Genomic DNA, 12,639 nt, shown 5'->3' on the forward strand with positions numbered 1-12,639 from the left:
TGTGGGGGTTCATTAGTGTCTGGGTCTAGCACAGAGACCTGTGGACTCAAGGTGGGCAGATTTGCAACTCCATTTCTGATCGATTGCTCATAAGCTATGTGTTCTCAGGAAAGGGACCGTGCCTCTCTGAGTCCCAGAATGGAACTTCTTCTGTGGGGCTGTTGTGAAACCACAATACAGGGCCCAGGTGCAGAGTAGCTCTTCTTGGGAGACTCTGCTTGCTCCGTCTGAGCTCCTGAGACAGTCAGGGAAGGCTCTGGAGGGTCATGAGTATGGACAGGGGTATGGGCAGTGGTGGGGCAGATGAGCGAGCAGCAAAGAACATGGAGATCCCTGACTTAGCGGGTTCAGGGAGATAAGACAGCAGAGTGCCCTATGCAGAAGCTAGGACCTGAGCTCGTCTGCCTAGGACCCAGGCCTACGATCTCCAGGCTCTGATGGGACCCAGTGACAGTCACTAATAAATAGCTCGAGAGTCAGGTGTTGCTCGGAGAGGGAAGAGGGAAGATGCAGAGTATGCGCAGTACAGATGAAACGCAGGTCTCCGTGCTGCCACGCCTGGCCATACTGGGTACTGCAGTCTCACTTCTAAATTCCTTGCCAGCTGAGATCCCCTTTGAGGGAGAAAACATCTCCGTCACTGTTATGGTAGGACACAGAGGTGACTGTGGTCACCCAGGTGACCGATGTTTACAGTGGCCCCGGAATGTAGTGCTGTTTGTGTGTTGCAACACCTAGAGTTTAGTTCCTGGTCAGTTACATACGAGCCACGCAAGCTCGGGAAGTCATTGTACCTCCCTGAGCCTCCTCTCAGTGACTTTCCGTCCGTGCCTCAGTTTCCCCACCTGGAAAACAAGGATGTCAGCCCTATCTCATGGGTGGTCGGTAACCAAATACGACCTGGAGCAAACTCTGAGTAGATGTTCCTTGGGTTTTTCTTGAGCTGCTTTGTTTGACATGTAATCTGTAGCGTGGGTGCCAGGCAACGGCAGCTTTGCTGGTGCATTCGCTGGTAGGCGGCAAATGTTTCCACAGTCTCTGTGGAAGAACAACGGGAGGGGTCAGCTGCCATCTCTGGGGGAGTCTCCAGATCTGCAACCATTAGCATTTCTCCAGGACCTTCCAGAGTTCCGTGGGGAGGTAGTTAACAGAGCAGAACGCCACCCTACTGCCAGGATAGTCCCTGCTGGGTGGAGCCCTGCTCAAGGAATGGAGGCTGCCCTTGGTGCTGAGCTGGGCAGCTTCCCACTCCCATTCCCCACCCCCATGGCTCCAGCCACCCACTGGAGATGCCACCCTGCTGTAACTGAGGCCAAGAGTCTGCAGGCTTATTTTCCATCACACTTGCTTTCTGTTGCCTTTTCTGGGAGACCCTGTTCCTCCACCATCAACCCTGGATGGGTTGGACCTACAGACTCTACCCAGCTATTTACGTTGTATACAGGAATTGCCCGCCCACCTGGGCACTCCCCAAGCCTAGCCGGGTTTTTCGAGACCCTGTTCTTGTCACTACCCAACTTTCCTTCTTAGCCACTGGACACCTGGAGAAGCCTGTATCACACAGACCCCAGACCACACTTACTGAATGCAAGACCTCGGGCACAGGGGACAGGAGACACTTAACGACAGCTGTAGACCCCACATGAGCTGTGTGTGCATTTTTGCAAAGGTCTCTTCTCGTGCTCATATTTCAAACTTATGAATCATTTCTGACCATTTGAAAATCCCCAGTCATTGCATGAGGCTCAGGGATGGAAAGGGCTTTAAGGCATTTCTAATCTATGACCCTATGCACGGTGTGTACACATCCTGTATGCATGTGTATGCCTCTGTGTGTGTGTGTGTGTGTGTGTGTGTACACTGTAATAAGAGCAGTTCACTAGCGTGTTAGAAAGATGGCTAAAACTAATTCTCTGTCAATTGGCCCTGTGTCAGTTAAAGTGTGCGTGGAGCCATTCCGTGACTGTTTTTATCCAATGGCGTCAAGCTAGAGACCAAGTCTGTACCACACAGGTCTTTGAGGGATTCTCAGGATCCAGCCCACTGCAGCATCACTGATACCTTTCCAGCCCTCCTGGTACAGAGTTGGTCCTCAGCATTTGCTGAGCTATAAGAATGGAGGAGGTCGCCGAGTCACGCAACCCTCTGTTTAGACCATAGAGACTGAGAATTCAGCGACGAGAGAAATTATCTGTATAATATTTACTCTGCCTGGGTGCTTATCTGGAATTCTCTGGTGAACCAGGTCACCCAAGAGGCTGGGCCACAGATGGTGTGCTCTGAAGAGACACAGCTGAGGGTGTGGTCCTTGGCTCTGTTTCTCAATGTCTGTAAGCTTAGGCCTGTCAGGGGGGGCAGAGAGAAACGGGAAGCTGACTCTCTGAATATCTGAGAGATATTCAGATAAGACAGAGATGCCGTCAGATAAACGGCAGCTTTTCAGTATGTCCAATGGCGTGTCTGAGTTACAAAATGTAATTATTCTTTAAATTTTCAGTATTACATTTTCTGAGGGAGGGCACATGTATACATGCCATGGGATGCCTATGGAGGCCAGAGGACAGTGTGTATGAGTTAGTTCTCTCTGTCCACCATGTTCTCTGAGGAGTCAACTGAAGCCCTCAGGTGCCTTGACCCACGGAGTCATCCCCCTGGCCCTCATTGGTTTCCCTTTGAGGTCTATATTGTTACTCTGACGATCATGATTAGCTAAGTGCCAATCAATGTCTTATTGGCAGGGCCTACCTCAGAGCCTTGCAACGCAGCTCCCACAGCTCAGTGAAGGCTCACTCTGGTCTTCTCAGTATCTGCCTGGGACTTCTTAGACATCCCCTGTGCAAACTATCATAGGGCTCCTGGCCCAGAGCTTCCTGGGAGCACCAGCGCCTACCACAGACATGGGATGGTCAGAATATGTCTATCTCCATGTGGATTTAAAGTCCACATCCCACGAGTGCTACATTCTATTTGTAGCTAGGCCCCAAGGCTGTGGGAAGGTAGGAAGGGACAAGATGCACTGGACTCTGGGAATGACCACCTGCTGGAGGAGTCTGGCAGAGCCAGGATGACAGAGCAAACCCGTCATCCAGAGCCCAGCAAACAGACAGGGTCTTTCTGAGTGCCCTCCTCAGGTGGGTGCCTAGGTGAAGGACAGTGTCTGACAGCGTCTGCTGTTGTCATCTCAAAGGCCATGCCTTTCACTCTGGAAGTTTGCTGTTCCTTTCCCCAGAGAGGCCCTGGAGGGGTTTGTGTAACCTCCACCTTGTGGAAGGCACCTACTCATTAGGGATGCTCCCACCAGGGGATGGAGGTGAAGGATATGGAAGGACCCTCTAAGGCTCCTATGCACATCGCCAGAGTTCACAACTCGCTGTGTGACAATTCAGCCACCCTGAGTCTCACGTTGAGCTCTCACACTGAGTGTGGTGGTCCAGAAAGCAGCCAGGACTGTGACCAGGACAGAGTGGCACATGCTTCCATTCAGGACTTTATCCTTCATCTTATGATGTTCACCAAGAGCAAAAAGTAGCAGACACCCACTGACCAGAGGCGGAGGGGGGGGGTAGGGGGGGCAGGGGGAGGGGCTGAATTAGAATTTACTTCTATGTTGTAAAAAGAGATTTGCATATAGTGTCCTGCTGGCCCCGCCCTCGTTACTGCTGTCATTCTTTCTTACCACACCCCCACCTTACTCAGAGGCAGCCAGGTCACGCCCCTGGCCGTGTAGTTACAATCCATGTTGAAACATGCATTTACATGCGAGTGGATCCGTGGGCATCATGACACGTGTGTGGCCTTGTAGCCTTCCCTGTAGAAGGGCATCTGAGTTTCCTATGCAGGGCTTGCCTCCCACCACGCAGCAGAATGCAGGGTATTTGTTGGACAGGGATATTGTTATCTGTAAAGTGCTTGCTCTGTAAGCATGGCGACCTGAGTTTGACCCCCAGGACCCACATCAAAACTCTGGGCATAGTTGCCTGCACCTGTAATCCCCGTCCTGGGGGGAGCAGAGACAGAGAGCTCTCAGGGTTCACTGGCTAACTCAGCCTACAGGCTCCAGGACAGTGTCAACAAACAGGATGCACAATGCCTGAGTGGCGATGCCCAAGGCGACCCTGGCCTCCACATGGAGACACTCACACACTCACGGATTTCTGCAATAAGATAGAGAGACCTTTGCGTGACACAGCTGGGTCTTGAGATAGATCGATTCCCACATTCCTGGGGAACCTCTGACACTGATGTCCTCAGTGGCTGCCAAGTGCAAACGCCCACCAGCAATGTGTAAGTGTCCTCTCTCCCACACCCTCGACGGCATGTGCTGCTATTTGTTTTATTGATCTAGTCCACTCTGACTGGGGAAAGATGAAATCTCAAAGTAGTTTGAATTTTAATCTCCCTCATGGGTAAGGATATTGAACATTTCTTTAAGTGTCTCTTGGATGTTTGAGTTTCATGTTTCAAGAAGTCTTTCTTAGTTCTATACTTCACTTTTAACTGGGTTCTTTGTTTACTTGATGTCCAGTTTTCATATATATATATATATATATGCATATATATATATACACACACATACACACATATACATATCTATATACACACATGTATACATATATATACACACATATACACATATACACACATACACACATATACATATCTATATACACACATATATACACATATACATACATATGCATATATATACACACATATACACATATATACACACATATATACATATATATACATACACATATATATTTCATACCATATGTGTGTATGTGCATATGTCACAGTGTATATGTATATATATGCAATATACATATACATATAATATATATACATATATATGTGTGTGTAATATAAATTGCATATACACATGAGATGCCACCCCTCTTCCTGATGTGTAATGGGTAAAATCCTGCAGCTTGCATTGCTACTCTCTGTATAAAAGATCCCAGAAACATAATGGTTCATCTTAAGAGTTTTTTTCTTCACGTCATTGTCACGTGAAAGTGATGCACACTTACTTGGACCACTCCTGTGAGTGTCACGTGTGTCTCTCCCTAAATGACATGGGTCGTGCAGGACTCTGGAGGCTGGGCAGCCACAGCAGGCTGCATACAACTGTTGTGTCCTGGAGGAGACAATCCAGGAGTTGCCTGTGCAAGGAGCTCTGATACTTGGTAGGACAGACATAGCAAGACATTTCTACTCATGGCAGTTTTGAGTTATGGCAGGTCTGTCACATAACGCTAGGTCCTAAATGATTCTCAACCTGGGGGTCCAAGGACCCTTTCACAGGGGTCACCTAAGGCCATCATTGGAAAACGCGGATACTTTCATTATGATTCTTGACAGTAGCAAAATTATAGTTACAAAGTAGCAATGAAAATAATTTTCTGATTGGGGGTCACCTTAACATGAGGAACTGTATTGAAGGGTCACAGCGTTAGGAAGGTGGAGAACCACTGGTCTAGGCAATGTTAAGGAGCCTGTAGGTTAGCTAACGGTTAATTTTATTAAGTATATCCATGTGAAATAACAGATATGTCAGAAGCACAAGGATTTAAACGTATGGCTGACCACCGGGGATCCATCCCATAAACAACCACCAAACCCAGACACTATTGCATATGCCAGCAAGATTTTGCTGACAGGACCCTGATATAGCTGTCTCCTGTGAGGCTCTACCAGTGCTGGCAAATACAGAAGAGGATGCTCACAGTCATCTATTGGATGGAACATAGGTCCCCAAGTGAAGGAGCTAGAGAAAGTACCCAAGGAACTAAAGGGATCTGCAATCCTGTAGTTGGAACAACAATATGAACTAACCAGTACCCCCAGAGCTCGTGTCTCTAGCTGCATATAGAGCAGAGGATGGCCTAGTCGGCCATCATTGGGAGGAGAGACCCTTGGTCTTGCGAAGATCATATACCCCAGTAGAGGGGAATGCCAGGGCCAGGAAGTGGGAGTGGGTGGGTTGGGGAGCAGGGCGGGGGGAGGGTATAGGGGGCTTTCGGAGAGGAAACTAGGAAAGGAGATAGCATTAGAAATGTAAATGAAAACCACCAACAGGTTGGGAAAGGATCTTCACCTATCCTAAATCAGATAAGGGGCTAATATCCAATATATATAAAGAACTCAAGAAGGTGGACTCCAGAAAGTCAAATAACCCCATTAAAAAATGGGGCTCAGAACTGAACAAAGAATTCTCACCTGAGGAATACCGAATGGCAGAGAAACACCTGAAAAAATGTTCAACATCCTTAATCATCAGGGAAATGCAAATCAAAACAACCCTGAGATTCCACCTCACACCAGTCAGAATGGCTAAGATCAAAAATTCAGGTGACAGCAGATGCTGGCGAGGATGTGGAGAAAGAGGAACACTCCTCCATTGTTGGTGGGATTGCAAGCTTGTACAACCACTCTGGAAATCAGTCTGGCGGTTCCTCAGAAAATTGGACATAGTACTACCGGAGGATCCAGCAATACCTCTCCTGGGCATATATCCAGAAGACGTCCCAACCGGTAAAAAGGACACATGCTCCACCATGTTCATAGCAGCCCTATTTATAATAGCCAGAAGCTGGAAAGAACCCAGATGTCCCTCAACAGAGGAATGGATACAGAAATTATGGTACATTTACACAATGGAGTACTACTCAGCTATTAAAAAGAATGAATTTATGAAATTCCTAGCCAAATGGATGGACCTGGAGGGCATCATCTTGAGTGAAGTAACACAATCACAAAAGAACTCACACAATATGTATTCATTGATAAGTGGATATTAGCCCAAAACTTAGGATACCCAAGATATAAGATACAATTTGCTAAACGCATGAAACTCAAGAAGAATGAAGACCAAAGTGTGGACACTGTGCACCTTCTTAGAATTGGGAACAAAACACCCAGGGAAGGAGTTACAGAGACAAAGTTCGTAGCTGTGATGAAAGGATGGACCATTTAGAGACTGCCGTATCCAGGGATCCATCCCATAATCAGCTTCTAAACGCTGACACCATTGCATACACTAGCAAGATTTTACTGAAAGGACCCAAATATAGCTGTCTCTTGTGAGACGATGCCGGGGCCTAGCAAACACAGGAGTGGATGTTCACAGTCAGCTATTGGATGTATCACAGGGCTCCCAATGGAGAAGCTAGAGAAAGTACCCAAGGAGCTAAAGGGATCTGCAACCCTATTGTTGGAACAACATGATGTACTAACCAGAACCCCGGAGCTCTTGTCTCTAGCTGCATATGTATCGAAAGATGGCCTAGTCGGCCATCAATGGAAAGAGAGGCCCATTGGACTTGCAAACTTTATATGCCCCAATATAGGGGAATGCCAGGGCCAAAAGAATGGGAATGGGTGGGTAGGGAAGTGGGGGGCGCTATGGGGGACTTTTGGGATTGCATTGGAAATGTAATTGAGGAAAATATGTAATAAAAATATTAAAAATCAAAAAAAAAGAAAGAAAAAAAGAAATGTAAATGAAGACAATATCTAAAAAAAAAAAAAAAAAAATGGATGGCTGAGAAATTTTTCATAAAGCCAGTTCTCCCTTATAACCAGCAACCTTCTCTGATAGCGGGGAAACACAGCCCGCACTGAGCTCCCCCTAGTGATCTCTTTCAGTTATTACACCCCAGGGTCGTTATTACACCCAGCCCAGCTCTGGTATCCATCCTAGTTGGTAGAGGAACGTGAATTCACAACCTAATTGGGGCAACATAATAGGATCATTTAAAAAAAAAAAATCCCTCTAAGTTACGAGGGTGCTTGCTTAGTGTGGGCTCATCTCCAATACAACAAAAGAGAGAAACACACACAGGACAGACCCCCACCACCACCACCACCACCAAGGGCTCTCCTAAGGGTGCGCTCAGCTAAAGCAGGCGGTTGGGAAGCACTTAGAGACTCTATGATGACTGCTCTTTACAAAGTAGCCCTGAGATCCAGTGTAGTCACAGCATGAGACAACTGAGTTCCTTTTATGTACTAAGGTCGAGCTGCCCGAAGCCCGGGTCAGGGAGTGGTCCTGCTGTCGCCTCTGGTCATGGCAGGACTGCATGCTGACCATCTTAGCCAGAAGCGAAGGAGACATTTCTTCCTAGTTGCCCATTTGGGTTCCACTCAAGAGAACCGTGGACTGTGGGCCATCCAGGCAGCAGAGTCCTCCCTAAGGATTAATGTATGGTCACTCTGCCTTTAGGGAGGGTCCTTCCAGGCCTGGGCCCGGGCAGAGCAAGGAAAGGCCTTTGTTCTTATGTGCCCAGGCTTATCCCTCTTTGTGTAAATAACCCGCCTGCACCACCCAGAAGCTGGAGGCTGATGGAGGAATAAGGATCCTTTAAATCAAGATAGGCAGTGCTGGTCTCCAGGAGAAAGCGTGCCAGCATTCTTATGGGTTGTGCTGTGTAGTGCAAGTCTTAGGAATTCACATCAGTCTCTTGAAGGGGAGGCAAGGGCGGTTTGTCTCTAAGCACCAGAAACTGGTACTTTAGAGCTGTTAAAGCAAGAGATTGTGCCCATGGAGCTGGAGAGATGACCCAGGAGTTAAAAGCACTGGCTGTTCTTGCAGAGACCCAGGTTTGATTCCCAGAACTAGCTTGGCAGCTCACACTACTACAGTTTCTAGTTCCAGGAGACCCAGGAATCTCTTCTGCCCTCTAGGAGCACTGCATGTGCCAGCTGCACAAACATACCTACAGGCAGAACATGCTCACATGACATACAATGAGGGAAAAAGAAATTGTGCATGTAGGAAGACCATCTTCACAAGTACAAAGGTGTGTGCAAGGGCAGAAGCCCACAAGCAAAAGGAGAAAATCCAAACTCTAGGAACAGCATGAAACTGTGGCTTGGGTTTGATGCACCCCTAAAATCCCAGCTACTAGGGAAGCCAAAGCATCAGGCAACACACACACACACACATACACATACACACACACACACACACACACACACACACACACACACACACACACTGGTCAGGCCTGACCACCTGTCTCAACTCCACAGGTGTTCATGCATACTTACAAACATACACATATACCTACACATGTATGTATAGACAGACAGACGTATACTTTTGGTGGATCCAACAAAGCCCCCAAAGCCCACACATACGTTTGGTGGGTGGATGGGGCAGAGCCCCAGATGCCACACTTTAATCCACTTCTCTGGCCTTCTTATACCTTCCTAGACAAAAGTTCTTAGAAAATGACCTCATAGATGAAATGTTACTCTGAAGGGGAGTTACAAAAGGATGTGATAGTATTCAAAGCAGTGTTTCATTGTATACGTTCATTATAAGTTCAAAGCCACAGTTTCACATGGCCTTGCCTTATGATAGTGCACACCTGTGGCCTCATCCTTGGACCTGACCTAGATGACTATTTTCCCTTGATCACAAATTTGTGCCAAGCCTGTTTCTCTTTTGAATGTGCTTGTGAGAGCTCTTGGTATTCATTATGATGCAGCCTTTACTTACTATTGTCTGAGGAGTGGTTTCAATCCATTTTTTATTCTACCTTTAGTGTGTATTTCTGGCAAAACAATTAACATCATCTCTTAAAATTTTTTCTTCCTAAAATTATTTGAATCAAAGGAATTCTATAAAATATTTAATTCATCTAAACTGCATCAATTCATGAAAGTTTATCATGTTGATCTACAGGAAATCTGCCCAATAGAGGAGGCTATGTAATAGTGACAGGAAAAGGCATATCAGCTACAAGGAGCAATCCTGGGATGAAATTGCCTCTCAGAGCTCACACATCATAGGCCATGCAAAAACAGTGGGCCACCCCCAGGAAAGTCACCTGCTGGCCATAGCCTCTCCTAGATGGCTCCTGACACTCCTCTGTGATCTTTTTAGAGCATATAAACAAAATCTGGTATTCCAAACAACATAATCTGACTCTGAAAGCTTTGGGGTACCACCTTTCTTGGGTAAATCATCTTCCATCAGTTTCCCCCAACAAAACTGTCCTGAGGTTATCAGCCTCTCCAGCCCACCCAAGGGAGGGGAGTGACAGACTGATAGTGATGTCAGTTTGTGAGGAGATACAGAGGTGGTTTGCTCATGCTGCCATCAGAGTGAGGGTCACTATGGGCTATGGCACAGCTCAGGAAGCTCAAAGTCTTTTCCAAAGTGTTGGATCTGTGAGGAGACCACAGGTCTATCTGAACACAGACTCATTCTTTTGTGCCATGTGCAGGAGGTTGATTGTGGTTCTGAAGCCTGGTGCTTAGGACACAACACATGGATTTTAAGCAGCAGCCTTCCTTGTCTGTGCTGAAGAATGGGGAAACTTGGAAGGGAAAGCTGGCTAACCCCAGTGTCTTCCCATGCAGCTCAGATCTCAAATCCAAATCTCCCTCCTCACACACCGGAACACAGGGGCCTCTCTGTTTTAACTCAAGAGCTGCCCCTGAGACCCACTGTAGGTTAGGTCCACTTTTTTGAAACAACAGGTCCCTCTGGACGCTTACAAACCTTCTTCAAGCATCCACCAGAACATTCTAGAAGCTCCTGGGGTGCATGTTGCACATTGGTTAGCCCCATCCCAGAAGGGGTAAGGTGTGTGGTGGGAAGATCTTCTAAAGTGGGAGCTTGGTGGACTTTTACCTTCGTGACAAGAAACTCGCGTGTTTAAACCTCTCTCTCTCTGCTGATTCTCCCTCTTCTGTCTCCACACAGAAGAAATAAAATAAAAACTTAACAAAATGTTAACTAGCTAAATAGGCAGTGGTTTGTGGCTTATAGAACATGGTGTTACTACTATTTGTTTATTGTTTGTTTGTTTCGTATTTTGAGACAGGTATGCCTCTCCTGATTCTTTTTCTTTGGCCACCTAAGGGCTGAAGTTGTAGGTGTGAGTCACTACTAGCCTAACATGTATTCCCTTTTAAAATCAGAACAACAGCTGGGAAATGGTGGCGCACGCCTTTAATCCCAGCACTTGGGAGGCAGAAGCAGGAGCATCTCTGTGAGTTTGAGGCCAACCTGGTTTATAAAGTGAATCCCAGGACAGCCAGGGCTACACAGAAACCTTATCTTAAAGGAAAAACAAACAAACAAACAAGTTAGAATAGGAGTAAATGTGTCTTGCAGCCCATGTGGGTGTGGGAGAGTCTGGCACAGGTTTCAGGGAATGTGGAAACCTGTGGGATGAGATCCATCAAGCTTTGTGTGTGAGGCGGTCTCACAAGTGTCTGCCGTAAAGCTTGATGCATGTGCTGGGGGTTTACTGTTCATGTGGTTTGAATTGGGTTGGTTTGAGGCTAGCTTGCTATTCACCATGTAGCCCAAGCTGGCCTCAAACTTGTAATTTCCCTGTTTCTCAGCCTCCCAAGTATCCGGATTGCAGGCATGCACCAGAGCCAGCACGAAACATTGACTTGTACGAGTTAAAATGTGCATTGGTGTCCTGTGAATTGCACTTCTTTGCAGGCCTGTTGGGCTGGGCCCCTCAAACAGGGTGTCTTCTCCGCTGGGCAGTCCTGGTTCATTCTGTCTCTTCTCCTTGCAGTTGCCCATGATGGGAGGAGCGTTCATGGACTCACCCAATGAGGACTTCAGTACCGAGTACTCCCTGTTTAACTCCCCTGGCAACGTCCACTCGACGTCCAATGGCCACGGCCAGCCCGAGGAGTCTCCTCGCTCCTCCAACGATGCTGTTCTGCTATGGATTGCCATCATAGCAACACTGGGGAACATAGTGGTGGTAGGGGTGGTGTATGCCTTCACCTTCTGAGGATGCTGAAGCTGTGGGGATGCCCCTCCCACTCTGGACTCACCTAGTAAGGTTTTTCATGTGGCTCCATCTTTCTCCCAGATGCTGGAGACACCTGTGTTCTTGAATGGTCCCTGGAGGGGCAGGCACCATACATCTGTAATTTCCTCCAGGCAGATCGGGTTTAGCATATTCCAATGTTGAGGTTGAGCTCATTCAAGACACCTTGAAGTTGGTGCTTTCAGCTCCTAAAAGCTTGATGGCTTGAGTCCTTCAAAGAGCAGCCTGAAAAATTCTTGACGTTTCGGTCAGTCCCAGAATGATGGGTTTGAACATCCTTTTGGGTGGGAAAAATGCAGATCTGGTTTGGTGACATTGTCTTAGCAGTCAATTATCACTGTATGTCATATTTTTTTTCTGCGGACTTGTTGAACCCAGCGTGCGGGTCCTGGGACAAGAAGGACTTTCACAAGTTAGAATTCCTACCTTTTAATTTTATGTCCCCCCCAGCCCCCGGGGACACTGACGGCGCTGTTGTAAGGCCGCAGAGTGTTGAGAAATTGACTTGTAAATGATACTTTGTCACCAGACACTTGGTCCCTTGCAGACTCCAAATGCATCAGAAAACCCAGACACTGGAATGAACTTTCTGATCTTTGTAAAAAAAAAAAAAAGCAGAAGATGTCTTCACGTTTTAGATAGTCCAGGCAGTTAGCAGACTCTCCTCCGAGGATGATTTAATCATGTCCCCCGCATCATTGGACAGATGTCAGGGGCGATGGTGTGGTAAGAAAGTGAAGGAGTCAGAGCTGAGTCTGACCTCCATCCTAGCCAAGTTCTCTAGTGAGCCCGTCCCCACGCCACCCCAGCAGCTGAGGCGCCG

At 47.2% G+C, this 12,639-nt stretch overlaps 1 protein-coding gene across 1 annotated transcript in view; it reads left to right on the forward strand.

Annotated features, from left to right (window-relative positions):
• The window catches only part of CUNH14orf132 (chromosome unknown C14orf132 homolog), a 33,121-nt gene extending 20,682 nt beyond the window's left edge, over window positions 1–12,439 (forward strand). Inside the window, exon 2 of the mRNA XM_029484968.2 lies at window positions 11,553–12,439. Within this exon, the coding sequence (XP_029340828.1) occupies window positions 11,553–11,777 (225 nt within the window). The 3' untranslated portion in view covers window positions 11,778–12,439. The remainder of the gene's footprint in view (window positions 1–11,552) is intronic.
• Window positions 12,440–12,639: the final 200 nt, after the last annotated feature.

The sequence above is a fragment of the Mus caroli genome, unplaced genomic scaffold, assembly GCF_978045245.1.
Source record: "Mus caroli unplaced genomic scaffold, Mus_caroli_1 scaffold_14, whole genome shotgun sequence".
Classification (NCBI taxonomy): domain Eukaryota; kingdom Metazoa; phylum Chordata; class Mammalia; order Rodentia; family Muridae; genus Mus; species Mus caroli.